Source organism: Lithobates pipiens, unplaced genomic scaffold (genome assembly GCF_037356315.1).
Source record: "Lithobates pipiens isolate NorthernLeopardFrog02 unplaced genomic scaffold, aLitPip1_a1.2 Scaffold_8, whole genome shotgun sequence".
Lineage (NCBI taxonomy): Eukaryota > Metazoa > Chordata > Amphibia > Anura > Ranidae > Lithobates > Lithobates pipiens.
In genome coordinates, this window is record NW_027507903.1 from 521949465 (window position 1) to 521975308 (window position 25844).

Below are 25844 nucleotides of genomic sequence, written 5' to 3' on the forward strand. Positions count from 1 at the left end.
AGGAAGGGGAAGTACACCGATCACCAACCATCATCTCATATTCCACACGTGCCTCTTTGGTGCTTCTCAGAGCCTGACTTGTGCGTTTGTTTGCATAGATGCTGCAATATGCACTTCCCACAATCTACAGGATTTGCATTATCATTGACAATATGTGTTATTAATAATATAGCTTTGATAGCTTCCATATGTGGCAAAACAATATGCACAAAACAGAAAATGAGGCCATTCCTAGTTATCAGTGGCTATATTATTAAAGGAGAAGTACAGCCAAAGCCTCGTTGGGCTGTACTTTTCCTGCGGATCACAGGAGTGCATTCCGTTCTTCACTCCTGTTACCTGTTTTCAGCAGACAGCAAGCTGAATAGTGATGGACGAACTTCCGACGGGACGTTTCGCGAACGCGGCCGATAGTTCGCGAACCGTAACGTTCGCGGCGGGCCCCATTGACTTCAATGGGAGGCGAACTTTGCAAACCTACAGGTCAAATTTGCAGCCAAAAAATAATTAATAGCTGTGCAAACACAGTCCCACCACAAGGCCAATGACATAACACATGTATGAGGTGAATCTGGGATCAACAACTACAAGAATTCTTTTTTTATATGTGAAATTGTTGTGACAATTCAGGACTGTGGAGCGCATGAAGGCAATGGAGAAGAGGGAAGGTCAGGGTAGGCAAAGAAGAGGGTGCAGGGTGCAGCAGCGTGAAATACAGCAATGACACCTGCACCGTGATAGAGTCATCTGACACCAGCACCGTGATAGAGAGCACTGACATCAGCAGTGTGACATACAGCAATGACACCTGCACCGTGATAGAGTGATCTGACATCAGCACCGTGATAGAGAGCACTGACATAAGCAGCGTGACATAAAGCACTAACACCAGCACCGTGATATACAGCACTGACAGCAGCACCGTGATAGAGAGCACTGACATCAGCAGCGTGACATACAGCAATGACACCTGCACCGCGATAGAGTGATCTGACAACAGCACCGTGATAGAGAGCACTGACATCAGCAGCGTGACATAAAGCACCAACACCAGCACCGTGACATATAGCACTGACAGCAGAACCGTGATAGAGAGCACTGACATCAGCAGCGTGACATACAGCAATGACACCTGCACCGCGATAGAGTGATCTGACAACAGCACCGTGATAGAGAGCACTGACATCAGCAGCGTGACATAAAGCACTAACACCAGCACCGTGACATACAGCACTGACAGCAGCACCGTGATAGAGAGCACTAACATCAACAGCGTGACATAAAGCACTCACACCAGCACCGTGATATACAGCACTGACACCAGCACCGTGATATACAGCACTGACACCTGCACCGTAAGCAGCCCCAGGAGGAAGTCAGCATAGCACAGGGATGGTGGGAGCCCCTCATAATGAACATAGCACAGGGATGGTGGGAGCCCCTCATAATATGCACAACAGAGGTACAGCCCCAGGAGGAAGTCAGCACAGCACAGGGATGGTGAGAGCCCCTCATAATAAGCAGCCCCAGGAGGAAGTCAGCACAGCACAGGGATGGTGGGAGCCCCTCATAATGAGCATAGCACAGGGATGGGTTGTGACTGATTAGCAGACTGTACGTCAGTCCCTATACTGATGAAGGACTGCTGCAGTATAGGGCAGCGGTCAGCAGTAGTGCACCTCAACCCTATGTATTGTGGACCTATACCAGTCCTTATGGAATATCAGACTGTACCTCACTCAACCCTATGTACTGTAGCACCCTAGACCTTACTAGTCCTTATAAGGACCTTTGTGGAACAAGTAGGTTGTGAATAATTAGCAGACTGTACGTCAGTCCCTATACTGATGAAGGACTGCTGCAGTATAGGGCAGCGGTCAGCAGTAGTTCACCTCAACCTTATGTATTGTGGACCTACACCAGTCCTTATGGAATAGCAGACTGTACCTCACTCAACCCTATGTACTGTAGCACCCTAGACCTTACCAGTCCTTATAAGGACCTTTGTGGAACAAGTAGGTTGTGAATGATTAGCAGACTGTACGTCAGTCCCTATACTGATGAAGGACTGCTGCAGTATAGGGCAGCGGTCAGCAGTAGTGCACCTCAACCCTATGTATTGTGGACCTATACCAGTCCTTAAGGAATAGCAGACTGTACCTCACTCAACCCTATGTACTGTAGCACCCTAGACCTTACCAGTCCTTATAAGGACCTTTGTGGAACAAGTAGGTTGTGAATGATTAGCAGACTGTACGTCAGTCCCTATACTGATGAAGGACTGCTGCAGTATAGGGCAGCGGTCAGCAGTAGTGCACCTCAACCCTATGTATTGTGGACCTATACCAGTCCTTAAGGAACAGCAGACTGTACCTCACTCAACCCTATGTACTGTAGCACCCTAGACCTTACCAGTCCTTATAAGGACCTTTGTGGAACAAGTAGGTTGTGAATGATTAGCAGACTATACGTCAGTCCCTATACTGATGAAGGACTGCTGCAGTATAGGGCAGCGGTCAGCAGTAGTGCACCTCAACCCTATGTATTGTGGACCTATACCAGTCCTTATGGAATAGCAGACTGTACCTCACTCAACCCTATGTACTGTAGCACCCTAGACCTTACCAGTCCTTATAAGGACCTTTGTGCAGGCTGCTGCAACAATCACTAGCACAGCACTGCCTCAAACCTATATCCTGAACTACACCTAACACCTATACCATGATACCAGTCCTTAAAAGAACTTTTGTGGACCTAATAAATAGCGATTTGGGTCACTGAAGTCTCTCCCTGCTCCACACAGCAACCTCTCCCTATAGTGACAGAAGAAAGAATGTAAAATGGCCGCCGGATCGGGTCTATTTATAAGTTAGGGGGAATGTCCAAGTGTCCATGTGCTGTAATGTCTCAATTGGCTGTCCTGTACCCCATGATGGATGTGTCATCATAGGTCAAAGTTCTTTTACACAGTAAACACGGAAGTCCGCCGGGCGAACGGCGGCAATAGTCCGCCGATCGGGCGGACGGCGAACAGCCGAAATTCGCCGCGAAACGACCGCCGGGCGAACTGTTCAGCCATCCCTAAAGCTGAAGCCCTGTGTTGGCTGATGTTGCAATGCTGATCCAGGCTCAGGAAAGATCACGAACATAAACTCAGGATCCACCCACATGCCTAGACCTGCACCCAGTTCAGTGCCTCAGCAAGCTGCTGAGAGCCTTAGCCATTCCCACCCCCTCCACAGCCCAGCGCTCCAGTGAGCGCAGGGTGGGCAGAGCAGACAGCAGACCTTCTTCTCAACCATTTCAACAGATTACCTCAAATCCTTTCATTCCTCCCAAACCTCCATTCCAAAGTCTTTAAGTTTATTTCAATCAAAGTTTCATCTTTTATGGAATACTTGTAAAGGGCAAATTTGAGAGGTTTAGGGAATGCAAAGTTCTGTTTTGCCATATACTGTGATGAATGACAATCTGGCTCCTGCGTATCTTTTAGCACTATACCTTCTCCCTCCATGGGGCAAACATACACACCTTACAATGTGCAAGCCGGCTGCTCATCTTGCACCTTTCCTGAATTTCTGCTGTGTCTTCTCCTAAATTTTCTGTCCGGTCTTCTTTTTTTTCATGTGCTCTAGATAGCTTACATAATTTTCACGTATGCCTTCAGGCACATTGTTGGAATCTGTACGTCAGCACACTCAGTTGCTGGTCATCTGACCTTCTCCCTGTCAAACTCTTGGGCATTGTGTGAACATACCCTGCCTACTCTCTGTTTGGGAGTTGCCAGCCCCTCCAAATTTTAGTAATCCAGAACCTAATTGGACTGTAGTATGCTGCCCACACACAATCTTCCCTGAGACATTGCTGATAAATATGCCACAGTAGCTGCAATCAACTAGGAACAAATAGGCAAACCATAAAATTAACAAATATATTATTGTGTCCATGGTATAATTACCTCCTGATGGGAACCCAGCTGCTTTTTTGATGGCCTTCACCCATTCCTCCATCTCAGTCTGTGAATTAGCCATAAGGGTGTAGCCATCTGATACTGGCTTGTTGGGATCAAAAGATACCCCTGTGAATTTGAGAGAGAGAGGAATTAAAAGTCAAAGAAGATGGAGTTCCTTTAGTGGATGAGCCTTGCTTAGTGACAATGACTTGACATTCCAATATTTGCCATAGGAAGAAGATATTTTATATGCTCATATGAGTTATTTTGACATACTCCATATTTTAAAAGCATAACATGTTGATATTGTGTTAAAGCCCAATTGAAAGCTAAAGGCCGCGTACACACGGGCGGACTGTCTGCCCAACTTAGTCCACTGAACAGTGTTTCAGCGGACAATCCGCTCGTGTGTGGGCTTCAGCGGACTTTTTCAGCGGACAGTCTGACGAACAAAGTCTTACGGAATTTCCGTAAGACAGTCCGTTCAAACTTGGTTTTGTCCATCCAAACTTGGTTTCAGCGGACAGTCCGCTCGTATGTAGGCAAGTTGGACGGACTAAGTATGGCGCATGCTCAGAATGGATTTACACGGCCGAAGGTTGCATTGCAGTGTATAGGACGTCGTTTTTCTAGTCCCGTCGTACGTGCTGTACACGTCATCACGCACGCTTTCAGCGGACTGTCTGCTCATCGTGTGTGATCAAGTCCGTTCATGCTAATTTTGAACGGACTGTCTGTCGGATTGTCTGCCGAACTTAGTTGGGCAGACAATCCGCCCATGTGTACGCGGCCTTAGTGTTAATCAGCTAAAACAAAAAGTGTGCAGTTTGTTTAACTAAAATCCAATAAATGGAAGGGGCAAGCCAAAGACAGTCAGGCTTTGAAGGAAAGGACTACATGAAGCTGATGTCCTCCAGTTATGAAATGAGGCAGGCTTTATCTAACTTGCCATAACTTCTAATGAACAATGTGAGAAGCTATCGGTGTGCATGGAATTGGAGTAAAGATTGTTTGTAAATTACAGAAGCCAGTACATCTAACACTGAAGTTAAGGCTGGAACTCAGATTTCAAGCAGTCAAGCAGCATTAGCATACAGATGACAGGGTGCTGGCAGAATGAAGCCCTCACTGTTTTTTATAGCTCCCAAGGAGTCTGGTGGTATGATCTCTGAACCCTAGCACCCTTCAACTACCTGTCATAAGCATCACGCAGAAGCTGTAAAGCCCCGTACACACGAGCGGACTTATGTCCGACAGACTTCCAAAGGAGTTCCGTCGGAGTTCTGCTGGAATTCCGACGGAGTTCTGACAGACTTTTCGGCCGAACGGACTTGGCCACACACAATCACACTAAACTCCGACGGATTCGAACGTGATGACGTACGACCCGACTCGAATAAGGAAGTTCATAGCCAGTAGCCAATAGCTGCCCTAGCGTCGGTTTTAGTCCGTCGGAGTAGCATACACACGAGCGGAGTTTTCGAAGGGGACCGGGTCCAGCGGAGTTCCTTCGGGAAAATTTGAAGCATGTTCCATATTCTAAAGTCCTTCGGACTTTGGCGAGTCAAAAGTCCGTTGCAGCCCACACACGATCGGATAGTCTGACGGACTCAGTCCTTCGGACTTTGGATGTTGAAAAGTCCGCTCGTGTGTACGCGGCATAAGTTTACTAAAATGTTTTTGATTAATGCTATATTATGGAGAGCGCTTCAAGATAAATAAGACTCTTCTTGCTGCAGAAGACAAAACAAGGCTTACAGCAGAGAGCAGAACCAAGTACCACAACAAGAAGGGCAAACATGTGCCGTCCCATAGGATATACAGTACAGAGCAAAGCCAGTGGGTGATTTGGTTCTTCTGTACCCAGCAATTACTGAATATCAGTATTGGGAGGCTTCACCTTTTATATCTTTAAGCCCACTACAAATGGGAGCTACATCACTGAAGTATACATAATGTTTTCAGACAGTCATGTTTTACTCAAATATATCCATTCATCATCCTTACTCTTCTCTTCGCTCCTTTTGTAAAAGTCCCTATTTATTTCCACATGTATTGGCAACCACAGGGTTATTACTGTGTACATAATTAAGGTATAAGGTTTGACCTTCACTAAACTATTTAAATCCATAATTACTTGTTGAGAAAAAACTAAACATGTATTGCAATAGGCAGCTTGTCTGGACAAAGCACATTTACTTGGCAGCTTTGCCAAAAATGTGCCCTTTTAGTACTCCTTTTTTTTTTACTTGAGACAATTGTCGTCACCAATGCAAGCAGGAAAGATTGTGTTTTGGCTCCAATATTTCAGAAAATTAGTTGGAGCTGAGATGCAATTTATAGTCATCACTTGTGACTTTTTTAAGTATTGGGCTATCATTACCAAGCTTATTCCTCAAAATAAAGTAAAATAATGATGTATAAAGTGCTGTAATCAGAAATCATCTGTAATGTAATTGTATTTGATTAAAGAGGCACTGTCAGACCAGGGGTGTATAATGAAATAAGCGGGCATGTGTGCAGGATAAAAAGTGGGCCCCAAATTAAAATTTAAAAAAAATGTGACACATAGCCCTGTTGATGGGCTTTGGTGAGATATCAGGGATCAAGACCCCCTTGACACCTCCCCTTTGAGACAGAAAAAGGGACTGAGGACAGAGATTCCCTAGTCCCTTTCTCTACAGTGTCAGCATTGAAAATAAATGAACAGGAGACAGAGGCTCCTAGTCATTCAGAAACGGAAGCAGAGTTTACTCTGCTCAGTTATGAAAAGACACAGGAGGGATCGCTCACTGTGTCCAACTGAGAAAAGGAAGGGGCCAGTAAATTACATATTTACCAGCCCCTTCCCCCGCTCTCCATCCTGACATATACCGCACACCCGGCGGGAGAGGAGAAGAGGGAAGCCAGCTGCTGGAAACGAGGGAGGGGGCAGAGGAGCACACGGGGGCCGGAGGAGGACCGGAGCAAACAGGGAGGCAGAGGAGGAGGACAGGCGACCAGAGGAGCACACAGGGTGGAGGAGGAAGACAGGGGACTGGAGGAGCATATGGGAGGAGGAGGAGGACACAGGGAACATCCGGAGATGATCGGTGAGGTGGGAGGGACAGCTGTGACCACTAATCTCCCTGCATAGCTTTCAGCTGACAGCCACAGGAGGGAGAGGAGGAGAAGTGGCTTTCAGCTAAAAAGACATGCAGGGGGATCAGTGCTCACAGCTGTCCCTCCCGCCGCACCAATCATCCCCAGCTGTGAACCAAGGGACCACCCATGTGTGTAGTGTGGGTCACAGTGGGCTCCCCTCGGGGGCCTATGTGAGTGAACACCCTGCACACATGGATATTATTCCACTGTGTCAGCCCTTTATCTAAACAGACCCCTGACATCTCACCTTTGAGACAGAGAAGAGAATTGAGGACACAGATTGTTCAGTTCCTTTCGCTGTAGCCTGAGCTGCACTAAAGATGAATGAATAGAAGATAGAGTCTCCTGTTCATTCATAAACTGAAGCATAGTAAACAGAGTTTACTATGCTCAGTTACATAGTTAGTAAGGTTGAATAAAGACACCAGTCCATCCAATTCAACCTGAGTTAGTGTCTACAATTGTCCCTATCCCTGTACATTGCACACTCACATCAGTCCCTACCCTCAAGGAGCCCACAATCCAAGGTCCCCATTCATATACTAGGGCCAATTTTGGACAGAAGCCAATTAACCTACCTGCATGTCTTTGGAGTGTGGGAGGAAACCGGAGTACCCGGAGGAAACCCGCGCAGGCACAGGGAGAACATGCAAACTCCAGGCAGGTAGTGTCCTGTTTGGGATTTGAACCAGGGACCCTTTTTTACTGCTAGGCGAGAGTGTTAACAACTACACCACTGTGCCGCACAGTTATCAATGGACACAGGAGTAATCGGTACTGATTATTCACTGTGTCCGATTCAGAAAAGGAAGGAACTGGTAAATGACATACTGTATTTACTGGCCCCTTCCCCAATCCCCATCCGCCTTTGTATCCGCAGTAGCCGGTGGGTGAGGAAAACCAGCAGTGCTGTAGGGGGGGGGGGGGGGGTCAAGGTGAGGGAAAGCCCGGGCATACAGGGGGAATCAGATGTGGATAACACAGAGAGCGGGATCAGTGCAGCGTGATGGGAGGACAATTACAGAATGATGCACTGTGTCTGTCTCTTACCATGGGGAGGGAGAGGGGGAGATAGTGACTTTCAGCAGCTGGAGGGAGAGACACAGACACAGTGCATCATTCTGTAATTGTCCTTCCATCCCACCACACTGATCTCCCTGCGGTCCTGGACCCCCTGTGTGCTGAGGCCCCCTACAGGAGCCCTGACTCTTTTTGCTGCAGAAGACAAAAGAAGACTTACAGTTGCAGAGAGCAGAACCAAGTACCACGGCAAGAAAGGCTAACCGGTGCAGTCCCATGGCATAAACAGAGCAAAGCCAGTGGGGGATTTGGTTTACCTGTACCCAACAATTACTGAATATCAGTATTGGGTGCCTTTATCTTTTATATCTTTAAGCCCACTACAAATAGGAGCTACATCGTTGAAGTATACATAATGTTTTTAGACAGTCATGCTTTACTCAAATAGATCCATTCATCATTCTTACTCTTCTCTTCGCTCCTTTTGTAAAAGTCCCTTTTTATTTCCACATGTACTGGCAACCATAGGGTTATTACTGTGTACATGATTAAAGTACAAGGCTTGACCTTCACTGAACTATAGAAATCCATAATTATTTGTTGAGAAAAAATGAAATAATATGTATTGCCCAATAGGCAGCTTGTCTGGACAAAGCACATTTTACTTGGCAGCTTTGCCAAAAATGTGCCCTTTTTATTACTCCTATTTTTTTTTTTTTTTTACTTGAGATAATTATTGTCACCAATGCAAGCAGGAAAGATTGTGTTTTGGCTCCAATATTTACAAAAATTAGTTGGAGCTGAGATGCAATTTATAGTCATCACTCGTGACTTTATTAAGTATTGGGCTAACATTACCAAGCTTATTCCTCCATGCAATGATGTATAAAGTGCTGTAACGGACAGTAATTAATCAGAAATCATCTGTAATGTAATTGTATGTAATTAAAGAGGCACTGTCAGACCAGTGGTGTATAATGAAATGAGTGGGCCCGTGTGCAGGATAAAAAGTGAGCCCCAGGGATTGATTTAAAAAAAAAATGTGGCGCGTAGCCCTGTTGGTGGGCTTTGGTGAGATATTAGGGGTCTAGGGGTTTACACCCCCTTGACATCTCCCCTCTGAGATAGAGAAAGGGACTGAGGACAGAGATTCCTCAGTCCCTTTCCTTGCAGTCTCAGCATTGAAAATGAATGAACAGGAGACAGAGGCTCCTGTTCATTCATAAACTGAAGCAGAGTTTACTCTGCTCAGTTAACAAAAGTCACAGGAACGATCAAGGTGATCAATGCAGCGTGACGGGAGGACAATTACAGAATGATGCACTGTGTCTGTGTCTCTTGCCAGGGGGAGGGAGAGGGGGAGAAACTGATTTTCAGCTGCTGGAGGGAGAGACAGACACAGTGCATCGTTCTGTAATTGTCCTTCCATCCCGCCACACCGATCTCCCTAGAGCCCTGACTCTAATACAGGAGGCAGGATATTTACTATAACTGGTGCACAAAAAAGCTTCTAACTTCAGCTTGTTCAATTAAGCTTTGACAATAAGCACTCATTCACACTGAGGGCAGGTTTGAAATTGTGCTAGTTCAGCTGAATTTCAAACCCCCAATTCAGTCTGACTTCAGAGGCGATTTGAAAGACATCTGTGTGGGTTCATGCACAAATGTCTATTGAAATCGGCCCCAAAGTCGCATAAAGTAGTGGAGGAACTAATTTTAGGAATTGGTGCGACATCGCATCGATTCAGGCGCTGCTGTTGCCAGCAATAGGCTCTGATTTGGCATCCGATTTGACATTTGAAATCAGCCTCATATGAACGGGGGCTAAAAGCTATATGCTGATTGGTTACTATGCACAGCTGCACAAGATTCTGTGTCCATCAGTTTTAGTAAATCTGAGGCATGTCACTGGCTAGATCACAAGGTGAAAACAGAGGGGAAAAGCCTAAAAAGAAGTGATGCAGCCACCACATCTAATGATTGATAAATTGCAACATATTACATTTATGGTTTTGGGTTTTATACTGCTTTAAGTTATATATGCCCTTTATCAAAACTTACCTGGAATCACTTCAAAGATGAATTTCCCCACATCATCAGGGTTACAGGAGACCTCGCTAACTGAGCTTCTGGGTAAAAACAGGAAGCCCTTGGAGAAAATAAAACAGATTAGGATATTTTCTTATTACACATTGTTCCTTATAGTATAATACAATAAATAAAAATAAATAAAAAGGATAGAAATAGTTAGTGATGATCCAAATTGTAGTTGTAATTTCCTCAAATTTTTATTGAAAATCAGGAGACCTAGGCAAAATGTGTCTAATTCGACAAAATGCATTGGAATCGGCTAAAGCAAAATGTTTTTGATGTTTTTCAAGGGTACAGTATGCCACAAAAGTCTCCTGAGAGTAGCTTTTAGAGAAGTTTTTTTTTTGGACCCTTTCTTGTGCCAAAAAATGCACCCTTGTTAAACTCATATTTTTAAGTTTATTTAACAAAATGTTAAAGTGTATATATATATATATATATATATATATATATATATATATATATACAGCGATCGCACCACACATGCAAGGTGCTGCCACAAACATCAGAGAGAGAAAAGAGTTCCCCTGGGGGTGGACTTTTTAGGCATGTACACCAAAAACCTGTATAACAAAGTACAAAATTTATTTAATGAAATAAAATCATGCCATAAAAAAGATTAAACAGCATCATGCATGAAATATCAAAATAGATCATCCATACAGAATATCATTATAGTTGGTCACAGTATTAGTTGCCCTATGTGTTTCTGAGCCTTGAAGATCTCCTTCTTCAGGGGAAGATATACAGTATGGAGTACAGTTATATCAACAAATAATGCTATATATATGGATGGTATGCCGTTAATTCAAAACAAAAAGGGGTAGGTCAAAAAATGCACATATGTGACTCCACCGAGCTTCAAGGGTCTCCGTCAATATATGACATTCAACAAAAGGTCGTAGGCGTTATATAGCCACAAACTTTTATAAAGCCCCAAGGGAGAAATGGATCATCAAGTGTACACGGGGGGAGGCACTGAGGCGGACAAACTGGTGCGCCCGACCCAGTCAAGGCTCCGAAACGCATAGGGCAACTAATACTGTGACCATCTATAATGATATTCTGTATGGATGATCTATTATGATATTTCATGTATGATGCTGTTTAATCTTTTTTATGGCATGATTTTATTTCATTAAATACATTTTGTACTTTGTTATACACCTTTTTTGTGTACGTGCCTAAAAAGTCCACCCCCAGGGGAACTCTTTTCTCTCTAGTATTATTGGATGTGGTACAACAACTTTTTGCCAGACCTTGCCGTTCTACTCAACCCTCTTGAACATCAGAGAGAGAGCAATAATTCTAGCACCAGTCCTCCTCTGTAACTCTAAACTGGTAATCTGTAAAGGCTTTTAAACCAGCGTCAGTGGCAACGTAGTTGGTCACCATGTCCCATGCGCACGCAATTTTAAAGCATGACATGTTAGCTATCTATTTACTTGCCATAGGACCATCTTTTATATTCAACCAAAACTGGTTATTATATTGTATATATCACTTGGGTGTTCGAAGTCATTTTCTAGCAAGAAAAACTGATTTTAACTTGTAAACAAAAAAGGTGTCAGAAAAAGGCCTGGTCTTCAAGTGGATAGTATAAGCATTCTATGAATAGCTTGAAATTTACGCAAAAGCCTTCATTAGATAACCACAGTTATTAAAGATGCAAGTTTTTGGAACAACTCAGATCCCATTCATCAGGCTTTATGGATTTGCATAAAGCATGCACAAAGGATCCAAGGTATTTTGAAAGCTTGCAACTCAAGTTAGTCAATAAGGAGGGTCCACTTAAACTCCAAACTTTCTGCATTAATCATTGACTTGCATGGTAAAAAACTCTACTACATTGTATTGATAAAAATATTTTTTTTTATATAAACTACGCAACAAAGAATACACAAGGCATTTACAGTACCTTTTACACATGTAGATTACTATTAGGAGATTCAACTTTAAACAGTAATTGAAAGGCATTGGAGTTGATAATTACCTTTTATAAAAGTAAATAGGCTGTTCACTTTGCAAGTGAAGTAGCACTTTGCAAGAGAAACTTTCCAAGAGCTTAGTGAATGTAAAGAAATTTCACTTTGCAAAAAATACCCAATGACTTTCAAGGAAAATAAAAAAAAGTAATTTTTGCTTGCGCATGATTGGATGATGGACGGTTGGATGATTGGATGCCATTCACTAATCTCTGGGGGAAATTCCCTTGCAAAGTGAATTTTCAACTCCATTGAGTTTGCCAAAGCACTGTGTACCATAAAGGATAGCCTTTTTATTATAAAGTACTAATTTTTTCCCTTATTTTCATCCTTAAATTAAATTTTACAGATTGGGTGTACAGATACTGTACAGAGACCCTCTTCAAAAGAATATTTTACACTGCATATCAAATGTTAGATTAAAAAATAAAAAATGTGCCTCCTCAATGCTTGATTGTATCCACCTTGATAGAACTCTCTAGATACTACAAACTGGCAGCAACTTCCAGCTTCCCCTCACCACTGACTCCCTTCATTGGCCACCCAGCCTTCGCTTCGGTTCTGACTGATAGAGCCTTTCAACTCCGACATGATCTGAATCTAGTCAGAGCTTCATCCTTCCTTGTTCTGTCTGGATGGGTCCTCCCGTCAGAACTCTTTGGTTCTTCCAACTCTTCAGCTCTGGGCCAGTGGAAAATGTTACCACTAACCTACTTCTTCCGATCCCTTCCCATCATTCGAGGTTTTGAAGAAATCCTACCTCATTTGAAGATCTTTGTTTGGGAGAGGGGCCTATTTGGAAATCTCTCTCTGTTTCATACGATATTTTACTTGCAGGCACATCTCAGCAAGACCCACCATATTTGCTCAAATGGGAAAGGGACTTAAAATCCATGTTTTCAGAAGATCAAAAGAACCGAATATAATTTTTTGCCCACAAATCTTCCCTTTGTAGCAAATATCAGGAGACCTCTTACAAAATCTTGACATGTTGGTACCGGACCCCTTCTGTGTCAGCATGCATTTTTCCTGGACACAGCCCATTATGTTGGAGATGTGGCATCCTTAATGGGACAATATTTCACAGATTCGGCCCTTCTGGCAACAGGTTTTACAAATCGTGCTCAAACTCACAGACTACTCTCTTTTCGACAACCCTGCTGCAGTGCTTCTTAATTTGACTCCTATGTCGAGTAAGAGTTACTGTAAACCTTTACTAAAGCATCTCCTGAATACTACTAGGGCTAATACGGAGGAACACAATACGTGCTGGCTATATTGGGACATGTTACATTTTTCGGGTGAATACTTAGCATTTTCTTAACTATCTGAAGTTATTCAGTTCTGAAAAGCTGGGTTCCTTATTCTGTCAACCCCACAGAGGTTGCCTTACCCCCATCCCCCACTCCCCCCCCTTTTATTTTTTCTTCCTCCCCCCTCTCCCCTTGCCCCTTTTATATCACTCTTACTTATTGTTCTTCTCTTCTTCCCTTCCTAGACACCTAGTGTGTCTATCTTTAAAAAAAAAAAAAAAAAAACGAAAATGCCTTGCACCAACTATATGGTATGCCATTTTTTTGAGCTGATTGGGAAGAGGGCCATCGCTTGCCTTTACATTACAAATGATGCGTGCCTGTAGGTGATCTGATCCTCTTAGTATGTAATAGCCATGATCCTACAACTATTTTTCTAAACGCGGTTATGTCTTTTCTCTTTTTTCTAAAATTGAATATGACATGTTAGACATGATTTATCACCAAATTGACATAGAGTATATAGTTTGATTAGTGACAATAATGTATGTTATTTTAATTTCCATCATGTCACCACTGGCAATCTTTGTCAGGACTGTGCTGTCAAGTCATACTGATGTGTTATGTTGCATACCCCTAAATAAAGAATAACTTAATAATTAATAAAGAAAAAAGAAATAAAATAAACTGTTTAATATTGGTCAGTGGAGAAACACCAAGTAAAATCAGCTGCAGGTTGAGATTTTATCTTCCTCCTACACACATATTATTAACTGACCAATACAAAAAAAACATTTTTATTACGCACTTTTACTGCACGCAGGCCCGAGATCTTTTATGAGATCCCTAGTAGAAAATACTGCGGTGAGATATTCTTACTGCTATTTGCAGTTTATGCTGGAGTCATTACTGGGTCAGCATTAGAGACAGGAAGTGGAGAGTAAAGCCAATTTTTAGGGAATTTACATAGAGGATTAGGGAGGGACTTTTCACATGAGAGAATCAGAAGAACAAGCCCATCCATACATTATTTTAGTAATTTTCTTTATAGATTCCACTACTGTCAGATACAATGGTTGGGTGAAGGTCCTCAAGAGTTTTCCAGTTTATGCTGCAGTCATACCTCTCAGTCAACATCTTTATTGATTGATAATGTTAATCTACTTAGGAGCTCCCCACACAGAGAGGTTGTTTACGTGCTAACCATGCAAGCCTTTAATGAACAACTATTACAACTTATCCAAAAAATAATAATAAATTGCACAATGAAGTTGCGCACGCATACAGATGTAAGGTGCAGTGGTCCCAAGCACATACTGTCTGCGTTCAAATACTTACATCTGTATGCATTAGCCACTTTATGCAAGTAGCAGAGCATACCTGTGTATAGTCAGCTACACCCATTTATGTCTATAGCCCCGTGTAAGCAGCACCAAAAGCTCTTAAAAAACAAAATATGCAGCATCACAGGCTCAGATTCACTTTATTGACAACAAAGTGTATCTGAGTGGATTTACCCATCACTACACAACACCATAGACATCCAAATCTACAATGACATCCCACTTTCTAACAACAAATTGTGTCATTGTCAGCAACAGTGTTTTATTACTGTTTTAATAAGCCTATAGAATATTAAAGGCATTGTACACTTTCAGATGTTTTCTTTGTTATACCAAAGTTGTAGCCAGGTGTTTGGGTAGAGACAGAAAGCAATTTAGGGCAATGTGTTGCAGTGCTTTCTGTATTTCCTAATAGACTTCAGCTGGATGGGTTAACACTACCTCACCTCCATCCACCAGGGGGAACTCACAAGCAGAAAGAGCTCAAGAGACTTTATGATTGGAAGCACTGAATCATGGGAGATGGCTTTCAGGAAAGAAACTTTACTATGTGAGTTAATGGACTTTTGAACTACAACCCCAATTCCAAAAAACTTTGGGACATATATATATGAAATGTTTAAGTTGAGAAAATGTACCATTTTAAGAATTTTTTTTAAATTGATGGCAGCAACATGTCTCAAAAAACTTGTGACAGGGCAACGTTTACCCCAGTGTAGCATCCCTTCTTCTTTTAACAACACTCTGTAAACATCTAGCAACTGAGAACACCAGTTGCTTTAGTTTTGGGACAGGAATGTTGTCCCATCTCTAGGATTCTGACTGCTCAACAGTCCTGGGTCCTGTTTGTCATATTTTTCATTTCAAGATGTGCCAAATAATGCAGGCAGGCCAATTAAGCACCCAGACCCTTCTACTACGAATCCATGCTGTTGTTATAGATGCCGTATGTGGTTTAACGTTGTCCTGCTGAAATATGCAAGGCCTTCCCTGAAAGACATTGAGCTCCATTCACAATAGCATCTCACGTGCGGTATTTAGGTGTCCAGACACATTTTCCCTAAATACTGCATACGATCCTGAAACTATCAATTCACTATACAGTGCTGTGGTATTTACCCCAAAGTCCTGAAAAATGCTCAGTAAATACCACATGAACAGGCATCAAACTCAATTTGCAGAAGGAAATAAATAATTAAATGCATGCGTGTGTTGCTATGGATATTTTTTGGATGATTTTATAGCATAGTTAATAGTTAGATTTGTAAGACCATGTGCTGTTTTAGAAGCTAAGCCTCCCCCAATTGATATGCAAATGAACCATTTTAAGTCAGGTCACAGGATATGATGTACAGGGGAGGGGATTAGGACTTTGAACAGGCATGTGGTCAGACAAAGGAGAGAGTTGTTTTTGAAGACTTGTTCTGGAGACTTCAGTGGAAACTTAAAGAACCATGAAGAAGATTCTGTCTCGAAGTTGAGTAGCTGTTTAGTATACTTACTGCATACATATTGTACATGCTTATTTGCTAGGAAGATAGTCAGCTTGTGCATGTTGTAGGCATATTTTGTTATACTTTTCATGCTATGAAGTGTGTTTTCTGCAGTTGTATGTGCAGATTTTCTGTTTACTAATGTTTACTATGTGTTTTTCAAATGTAAGGTTACACCTGAACTACAGCTTGGTTGGGTACAATTGTCTAAATTGGACTTCTGCATCAATCTGACTGGACTATGGGATGTTCAGCCTGACCACAGGGGCCACTGTCTCTTCTGGCAGGCATGGAACTATGGTCTGGTTGGGTGCTTAAGTTACTCTCTCTCTCGAAGCCTGCCCAGTGGAAGTGGCGCTCTTGCTGTGCTTTCTGGGAGAGGGTATTTAAGATGCGGATGTCACGTGGTTCGGGGTTCCGGTCCAGAAGGATGTACTGACTTCATGGTCCTGGTCCTCCTGACCAGCCCCTAGGAAGGCTATGGCCTGTGGTGTGGATCCACCCGATCTTGTTGTCTCGGGGCTGGCTAGCCAGAGGCGAGGAAACTAAAGGAGGATTCTGATGGGTGCCGTCTCCGGTTTGGGAGAGACCCAGTGACTTCATGCTATCCAGGGGAGGACTCTTCAGAAGAAGGCCACGTATGGGTTGGTTTCTTAGCAAGAGCCTGGAGGAGCTGAAGTACCCAAGAGAATACAGTCTCGTGGATGTCGCCAAGCTGGCTGAAAGATCCAGTTATCACACGAGTTCTACAAGTTTAGTTTTCCTACGTGTTCTACAACAATGTCTGTGGCAGAGACTTATCCTTGTATGTTCTACAACAACGTCTGTGGCAGAGACTTGTTCCTGAGTAAGCACCTTGTTAGCTGCTAGGCCTTGTGGGAGAGGGACTGTCCAACCTAAGTGAACATCCAGTTGTGAATGGCTATTCTCTGGATGCAGTCAAAGTAAGCAAGTTCTTCAATATTGACTTTGACACTTATGCCCCATACACACTATCAGATTTTCTGCTGATTTCTTCCTTCGGGTTTACCAAAACCATGTAGTGCAAGGGCCTGCCTGATTGCATACAAATTGAAACTCCTAAGATTTGACCTTATATTATATGGTTTTGGTAAATCTGAGGGAAAAACTCAGCAGAAAAACTGATAGTGTGTATGGGGCTTAAGAGTACCTGAACTTCCTTTCCAACCCTCTGATCCCATTTTAAGAGACTGTTCATTGTCTAAGTTTTTTGTAAATAAAATCCATTTAAGTGGATCTGTCGCCAGTCTCTCAAGTTACTGGGCCATCTACCACGGGACACCCCTAGACGTGAAGTGAGGAAAAAGAAGGTAACGGTAAGCCCAATCTAACCAGCAGCTCCTTCGGGGGTTAGTGCTACACTGGCAATTGTTTTTTACATTCAGTAAATAAATACTCTGACTACCACCAAGTGTTAAATTACTGCATATGTTCCCTACTAAAATACTGAAAGACTTCATAAAATAACTCATGCAGTATTTTGGTAGCGTTTTTTGTGAATGCCAAAAAACTTTTTGAAAAACATTGAGCGGTATTTTACCACATTTTGTAAGGTGCTCCATACTGTTTTGTGAATGGAGCCCATTGTCTGCATGGGAGCATATGCTGCTCTAAAACCTGGATATACAGTATATGTACTAATTCACCTCCATATCATCAGAGGTGCAGGCTTTTATACTGTGTGCTGATAACAAGCTGGAAGGTCCCTTTACTCTTTAGTCCAGAGGACACTGTGCATATGGTGGACAAAAATAATTAAAAATTTCAGTTAGACTGACCGCAGAACAGTTTTACACTTTGCAACAGATCATTTTACACAAGCTTTGGCCCAGAAAAGATGTTGGCGTTTCTGGATCATGTTCAGATATTGCTTCTAATTTGCATGAAAGAGCTTTACCTTGAATTTTTGGATGGCACAAAAATCACACAGTGATTTTTGGAAGTATTCCCTAAGCCCATACAGTGATGGCCATCACAATATCATGCCTGTTTTTAACACAGTGCTGACTGAGGGACCAAAGATCACGGGCATCCAATATTGGGTTTCGGCCTTGTCCCTTGCGCAAAGAGTTTTTTTCTATATTCTCTGAATGTTTTGATGATATTATGTACTGTAGATGATGGTTTATTTAGTCTGTGCAATTTTACATTGAGGAACATTGTTCTGAAATTGTTTGACAATTTTTAGATGCACCTTTCCACAGATTGATGAACCTCTGTCCATCTTTACTTCTGAGACACTATGACTCTGATGCTCGTTTTATAGCCAAGAAGGGTGTGTATACTGTTCAGATGAACACTTAATTGCAGCTCAGCATGGGTGACCACCCTGGTTTGCCACCGCAAATATCCAGGATAAAATAAAACTTGGCCACACACCACCACAGGGCTGATGCAAGTTATATCCTTTATTGTCTTCACAGTCAGAAAGGCAAAAAAGAAAGGACAAACTGTTACAGAGTTTCACACTCAAATTACCTGCTTAATCATAACGCATGCATAAAGCATGATTAAGTACGTGGTTTGAGTGTGAAAAAGGTTAACAGTGTGTCCTGTTTTTTTTTTTTAAATCTCCATAGTTGACGCTTTGAACATTTTTACAAGTTACCAGTTTAGAGTTACAGAGGAGTTCTAGGGCCAGAATTATTGCTCTCGCTGTAACGCACGTGGCGATACCTCACATGGGTGGTTTTACTGGCGTTTACATATGTGGGCGGGGCTTAATGTGTGTTCACTTCTGAGCGTGAGCTACCGGGGACAGAGCATTTAAAAAAAAATGCTCTGTCCCCGGTAGCGATTGTGGCTTTGTTTACAATGCGGGGACCCGGCGTGACACCTCCGACAGTCATAGAGATCTCTATGCTCGTCATCTGGCAGCAGGCGATTCTTTCTCTGGGCCCCCGATGGCACGGGAGAACCCCGGATAACGGTAGGGGGGATGTCCCCTCCCGTCGCCTATAAGAACGATCAAGCGGCAGAACTGCTGCTATGATCATTCTTATCGTGCACAGAATCAACGGCCGGAAATAATGATATCTGAATAATGCCTGTAGGCCTTTATTTACACAGATTATATTTTGCATTTTTTACACCATGTGATATGTTTTTCTGATGTTATGTAGCACTTTAATTGAATGGTGTAGATACTGATACATCTTTGTGCACAGGATCGTATTATATGAACTTTTACTACACTTTAATCTATACTCTAATTTAACTTTATTCTAGTGTTATTAAAATACATTCCTTGTTGCCCTATACTGAAGAACTATATCTGTTTCACTCTGCACTTACTGGCCCTCTACCAGTACTGTGGATTATAGTAACGTATCTCCCTCATTTTCATCACTATTTTTCCTATCTTACTACTCTGTAGAACAGAGCAACACCACCCTCTTAATCTAATACTATTTGTAGTGGATACGGTTTGATTCACATTCGGTGTCTGCAGCAGTTCATTTTTTTGATACTTTTTAAATGGTAGCGCAGGAATATTTATTCATTATATACTGCACTATTAACAACTGAGGCAGCTGCAGGCACCACAATATGACAAAGCATTGTGTAATATTATGGAAAGAAGAAAGTGCCACGCTATGATTATAATAAAAGGTGATTTGTGCTGAATAAATAAATAGTAAATCACAATATGTATCCACATCAAAATGTCAAAGTGAGTTTATCATAAAACATAAGAGTCCATAAAGTGAAAGACACTGGTGTTTAACTTGAATATTAATAGGAGAAACCCCGAAGGTCCATTCAAGAGATCACAACGGTATACATATCCGCCATCCACACAGAGGGTTAAATACGCTTACCGAAATTCGTGCCTTCCAATGCTATCAGCACAGAGTCAAGCAGGCATCAGGAGAATAAGCTCTCCAAAGCTATAATTCTTGTGATGGATCAATCAATCAGATCCTGCATCACTCAGATAAAAAAACTTCTCTCTCAATCCAGCAGGTCAGAATATATCCACATAGTATAAAACCATTCATATAACATTTATCAAAAGAAATTAAACACATCCAATAGGAAAAAAAAACAAGCATTTCATCAGATACTCCCATAAGTTTGGTTGCAAATGTAGTATGGAACGCAATGATATTGATGAATCTCGACCCAACGCATTTCGTCTAATAAGATATCATCCGGGGCGTGAGCCCCCATCCTTCATTGCTTTTATATAAAGAAAACAGTTTCAGCCTTTTTTCTCCCACAGGAATTATAACAGACATTACACTGGTGGCAAGGGTAGTAGCCAGGCATATTATAGAAAAATGTGGTTCTCTTAGGAGCAATCTTACCCCTTACTGAGCAGGCTCCCCTATAAACCATTCTGGCTCTTTCCGGTAAGATAGGGTTAAGTATACGGTCGTTTATGAGTATATTCCAGTGTTTATTTAAGATGGCTTTCATTTGTTAATGTTGGACTGAAAAGAACGTAAAGGGACCATTTGAATGCCCCATCACTCTGTCACTGGGGTTTGTTGCCAAAAAGAGAATTCCTTTCGACATTATACACCCTCTGTATTTCCCTATCTAACTCGACTCCTTGGTAGCCTTTTTCAAAAAACCTGTTTTAGGATCTGTGCCTGTTGATGGAAAACTATATTACGTTTTTTATCGTTTAAAATACTTGATATCTTTTTAATACTTGCTATCAGTAGCATTTTGTGAAACATGAATAAGACATTCAAATTCCTTAGATTGTATTGTATATAAATATAAGCTTTGATTTCCACTCTGTTCCCCTTTTTGAGTTATAAACACATGAACATGTATGGAATACCAATATTTTGTTCATTTGAACAGGTTCATTTCTTATTTCATGGAACAGATTTTCGTGCGTTCCAATGACGGACAACATTTGCCCACTGTCCTAAAGTTGGTAATCTCCTCTTGATAGAGGCTTAGAACCCATGATGACCATTTCTGAGTCGAGAAATTTATGTTAGGCTCTTTATGTTAGGTTCCTGTCAGATGCAGCAATGCATGCATGTCCTCTGGATCTGTTATGAGATCGAGGCTTGAAGTGGCACATGCGCAGCTGTCTGAATCAAATCGAGGCATGAGACGGGTGCCATCTTGGAAGTAATTTCCTGGGAGACAAGGAATTTGTGTTTATTCACAGGATCATTAATTCGTTTTATATTGTTTTCTTTATATAAACGCAGAGCAGAATGGGGGCTCAAACCCCAGATGATGTCTTATAAGACAAAATGCATCAGGGCAAGGCTCATCCATATCATTGCGTTCCATACTACACCTGCGACCAAGCTTATGGGAGTATCTGATGAAATGGCAGTTTTTTCCTATTGTATGTAAGTGTTTCATTTCTTTTAATAAACATTATATGAATGGTTTTAAAATATGTGGATATATTCTTTGTTTCCATGATGGCTGAGCTGCTGGGTTGAGAGAGTTTTTTTCCCTGATCGATGCAGGATCTGATGGGTTGACTCATCGCACGGATTATAGCTTTGGAAAGCTTATAGCGTGCTGATAGCATTGGAGTCCACCAATTTCAGTAAGCACATTTAACCCTCTGTGTGGGTGCCGGATATGTACACTGTGGTGATCTCTTGAATGGACTTTAAGGGTTTTTCCTTTCAATATCCAACCTGTCGACGTTAAAGCCCACCTGCCGAGAGGCTACATGTGTGCATAGAGCCAGCGGTAAGAGGTTAACCCAGTGTGTCAGTGTTAGTGCAAAATCTATAAAAGGACATCCAATAACATGAAAACAAACATAATATAACAGCAGCAATATTACAGAAAGGAACCCAAACTTTGACCTGGCTCTATCACTCACTTTACTGAAACATATTAATAAGCCATGGCAGGTACCCATGTAATAATGATTTGTTTTTGTGGCAGCTGATAGATCGTAAAGGTCAATGCATTTGTCAGATTCAGGGTATTCCACTTCTTCCAGAGCTAAAGGGTCAAATTGCTCTAAAATATTTCAAATTAATCTATTAAAATACATATATCACAATTTGTAGCACACATTTGCTGCATATCACTTTAACTCATCCCTCAGCTTAATAAGAGGTGGAAATCATAAATATCAATTCCCCAGAGGTACAAAGAGGAGGGACTAATGCAGAAAGAGGGGGTCCATCAATTACCCCAAACCCAGCACATCGTACTGGACAGTCTAGGCTGAACTTTGCCGCGCTCTACATCACAAGACACCTACATCCATCTATATAAAATCATTATAATACACAATTGTGTTTGTAATTTATGACTGTTGACATGTTGATGGAAACAAGGGTACTATGTACATAGGGGGTGGCCTTGTTAAAAGGGACTTCCAGAGCCTGATAAGCTCCCTGGCTGCAGTCCCCCACAACCAACGGCCAGGGTTGTGGGGGAGAGGCCCTTGTCCTCCCTTGAGCTCCCCTGCCCCAAAGTGAAAAAAGCTCATCAGCACACCAAGGATTCCTTGGAAGGGTTCAAAGCTTTATTCTGTGGTCACATCATACACCATTGTTTCAGAAGCCATGCAGGGTGCGTGGTTCAGAAATTGTATATTTGTCATGTGATCACTGAATAAAGCTTTGGACCCTTTCAAGGAATCCTTGATGTGCTGATGACATTTCTTCACTTTTATTATCCACGGTTTCCAGCCTATGGTCATTACAGCACCCAGCATCAGTGAACAGTCAGTTTCCTTGAATATGTGTGTAGGAAACATTGCGTTTTCCCCTGCCCCAAAGCCTCCCCATGTTGAGGGCATGTGACTTTGTATGGTTCAGGAGGGGGAGCCATTTGCTAGTTCCCTCCCTTTCCTGACCTGCCAGGGCTGCATGCTCGGATAAGGGTCTGGTATGGATTTTGGGGGGACACCACGCTATTTTTTTAAAAAATTTGGGCGTGGGGGTTTCCTTCAAAATCCATAGCAGACCTGAAGAGCCGGGTATGGATTTGGAGGGGGGCCCCACTCCTTCTTTTCAGATTTTTTTTATTGCCGGGATTTTTTTTTTTACTTTCAGCTGATGACTCGTTGATTGTTAGGAATGTGGCGGCCGCCCACTCCTTAACAACCATGTTGTTTACTGGTTGTTAAGGACACAGGAGGCTGCCCACTCATTAACTGCACCTCTTCATTAATGTAGATAACTACACCGGATGGTGCTGGGTGTTAAATTACCACATTTTCACTATTAAAATACCACAAGACTTCAAAAAATAACTCATGCAGAAAGGATCACTCCTAATATACAAAGAAAATGGTTACATGAGAACTAAAGGAGCATATGCAGCATTAGCTTGTTTAAATATTGCAGCACCCAAAATTCCAGGTGCAGCTGCAGTGCATTGCGATGGGGATATGTTGTGACCCATTGTATGCTAATCTGTATCTGGGGGTGGGAATGTGACTTTTCAGCAGGGAGGGCTTGTCTATGTACCTGAGCAACATAGTATCATGGCACAGATACATGGATGACTCATGATTTGGACTGGATCTGTGTAGGAACCCCATAGTTTCATACAACTATGGGGTAATTAATGATTTTATTTAAAAGTGTACATATGTATAGCCATAATCAGATATCAATTCTAGATATTAAGATTATGATTTCAGAAGATGGAATGTTAGCAACCACACTATCGTAAACAACCTACAGGAAACACTATATTTAGAGCTGAAAGCGCCCGTTCAAGAGCTCTTATTAACATTATACCCCATGGGCAATATTTAAATAACTGTTCAAGAAACACTGATTCCGTAAATGAGGCAGCAGTCATAAAGGGGTTGTAAACCTTCATGTTTTTTCAACTTAATGCATCCTATACATTAAGGTGAAAAAACACCTGGCACTGACCGCCCCCCCCAGCCCCCATTTTACTTACCTGAGCCCTGGAACTTGACCCAGTGGGGACGCACTGTGCCCGGGGTTCTCGGCTCTTGATTGGATAGATTGATAGCAGCGCAGCTATTGGCTCCCGCTGCTGTCAATCGAATCCAATGATGCGGAGGCGGGCCAAGTGGACTCAGGAGCGCACCTGCAAGGTAATCCCCCAGGAGAGCGCTTCTCCTAGGGGGTTATCTAATATTGGGAGGAGAAGCAAGAGCCGCCGGGGGATCCCAGAAGAGCAGGTTCAGGGTCACTCTGTGCAAAACGAGCTGCACAGTGGAGGTAAGTATGATATGTTTGTTATTTAAAAAAAAAAAAACAAGCCCTTACAACCACTTTAAGAGACTAACTGCTGAAGCAGGGCTAGAGCAAAAAGAATGAAACCCTTACCTCAAGCTTGTAATCCAAAGCACTTGTATATCAAAGCAAATTTCCCCATAAGAAATAATGGAAACTCAAAGGATTCATTCCACAACCATTTATTCATAGGTCTTTCATTTTATAGTTCATATAAAAAGTTTATAGCAATGTGACCAGGTGGTGTAACCATAAGAGGTCCATCTACAAATGGAATCCTCCACAAGGGGATTAGAAGCGAAAATCCAGCAGGAGCTACAGAGTATAAAATAGAATAAAGGCGCCTCCAAGTGTAGCAATATGTTGCTAAATGTTGTACCTTCATTAAATGTAACCATATTGCTACACTTACAGGCGCCTTTCATCTCTTTTATACTCAGTTGTGACATGACGCTACTTGTATATCAAGACATCACAAGTATATCAAGTCAAAATTTGTTTAACCACTTCCCACCCAGCCAATACACATATACGGCCGGGTGGGAGCCGTCTACTTCTGATAGGACGTTCAGGAACGTCCATCAGAAGGAGCGGGATCGCGCGTGCGCGTGCCCGCGCAGCGGCGCGATCCAGATGTGCCCGTGTCACCCGGACACGGCGCATCTCAGATTGGCAGGAGGGCTCTCTGATTGGCCCTCCTGATCACATGACGGCCGTGTCCAATCACGGCCGTCATGTGATGTAAACAAACAGCCGGTTGCTAGGCAATCGGCTCCTCCTCTCCTCACACAGAAGTCATCGCTGAGGAGAGGAGAGCAGATCGCTGCAGCCGGCTGATGATCAGTGAGTATGAGCTGTTTTTTACAGCTTTTTACTCACTGATCACCAGTCTAGTGTAATACACAACACACCACACAGTATAAACACAGTCCCCACATATGTCCCCAAAACATACATGTCCCCAAAACATACATGTCCCCAAATAATAAAAACACATGTCCCTAATAATAAAAACATGTCCCCCACATATGTCCCACTAAAATCACATGTTCCAATGATTATCTGCACACATATATACGTGATCACCTGCACACATATGTACATGATCATTTGCGTACATATGTCCGTAATCACACAAACCAATTATTATACACTTAACGGAATTTTTTTTACCAAAAACATGTAGCAGAATACATGTTGGCTTAAATTTATGACAAAATTTGATTTTATTGGATTTCTTTTAAAATAGAAAAAATAAAATATTGTTTTTTTTACAAATTTCCGCTTTTTTGCGCTTATATCGCAAAAAATAAAAAACGGAGTCGTGAATAAATACCACCAAAATAAAGCTCTATTTGTGCGAACAAAATG

General features: G+C 42.3%; 1 protein-coding gene across 1 annotated transcript in view; it reads right to left on the reverse strand.

Moving 5' to 3' along the window:
- Positions 1 to 25844, reverse strand: part of ARHGAP25 (Rho GTPase activating protein 25) — a 193929-nt gene that overhangs the window by 42684 nt on the left and 125401 nt on the right. Inside the window, exons 3-4 of the mRNA XM_077469475.1 lie at positions 10178 to 10265; positions 3959 to 4078 (exon numbers count right to left, since the gene is read on the reverse strand). Of these exons, the coding sequence (XP_077325601.1) occupies positions 3959 to 4078; positions 10178 to 10265 (208 nt within the window). The remainder of the gene's footprint in view (positions 1 to 3958; positions 4079 to 10177; positions 10266 to 25844) is intronic.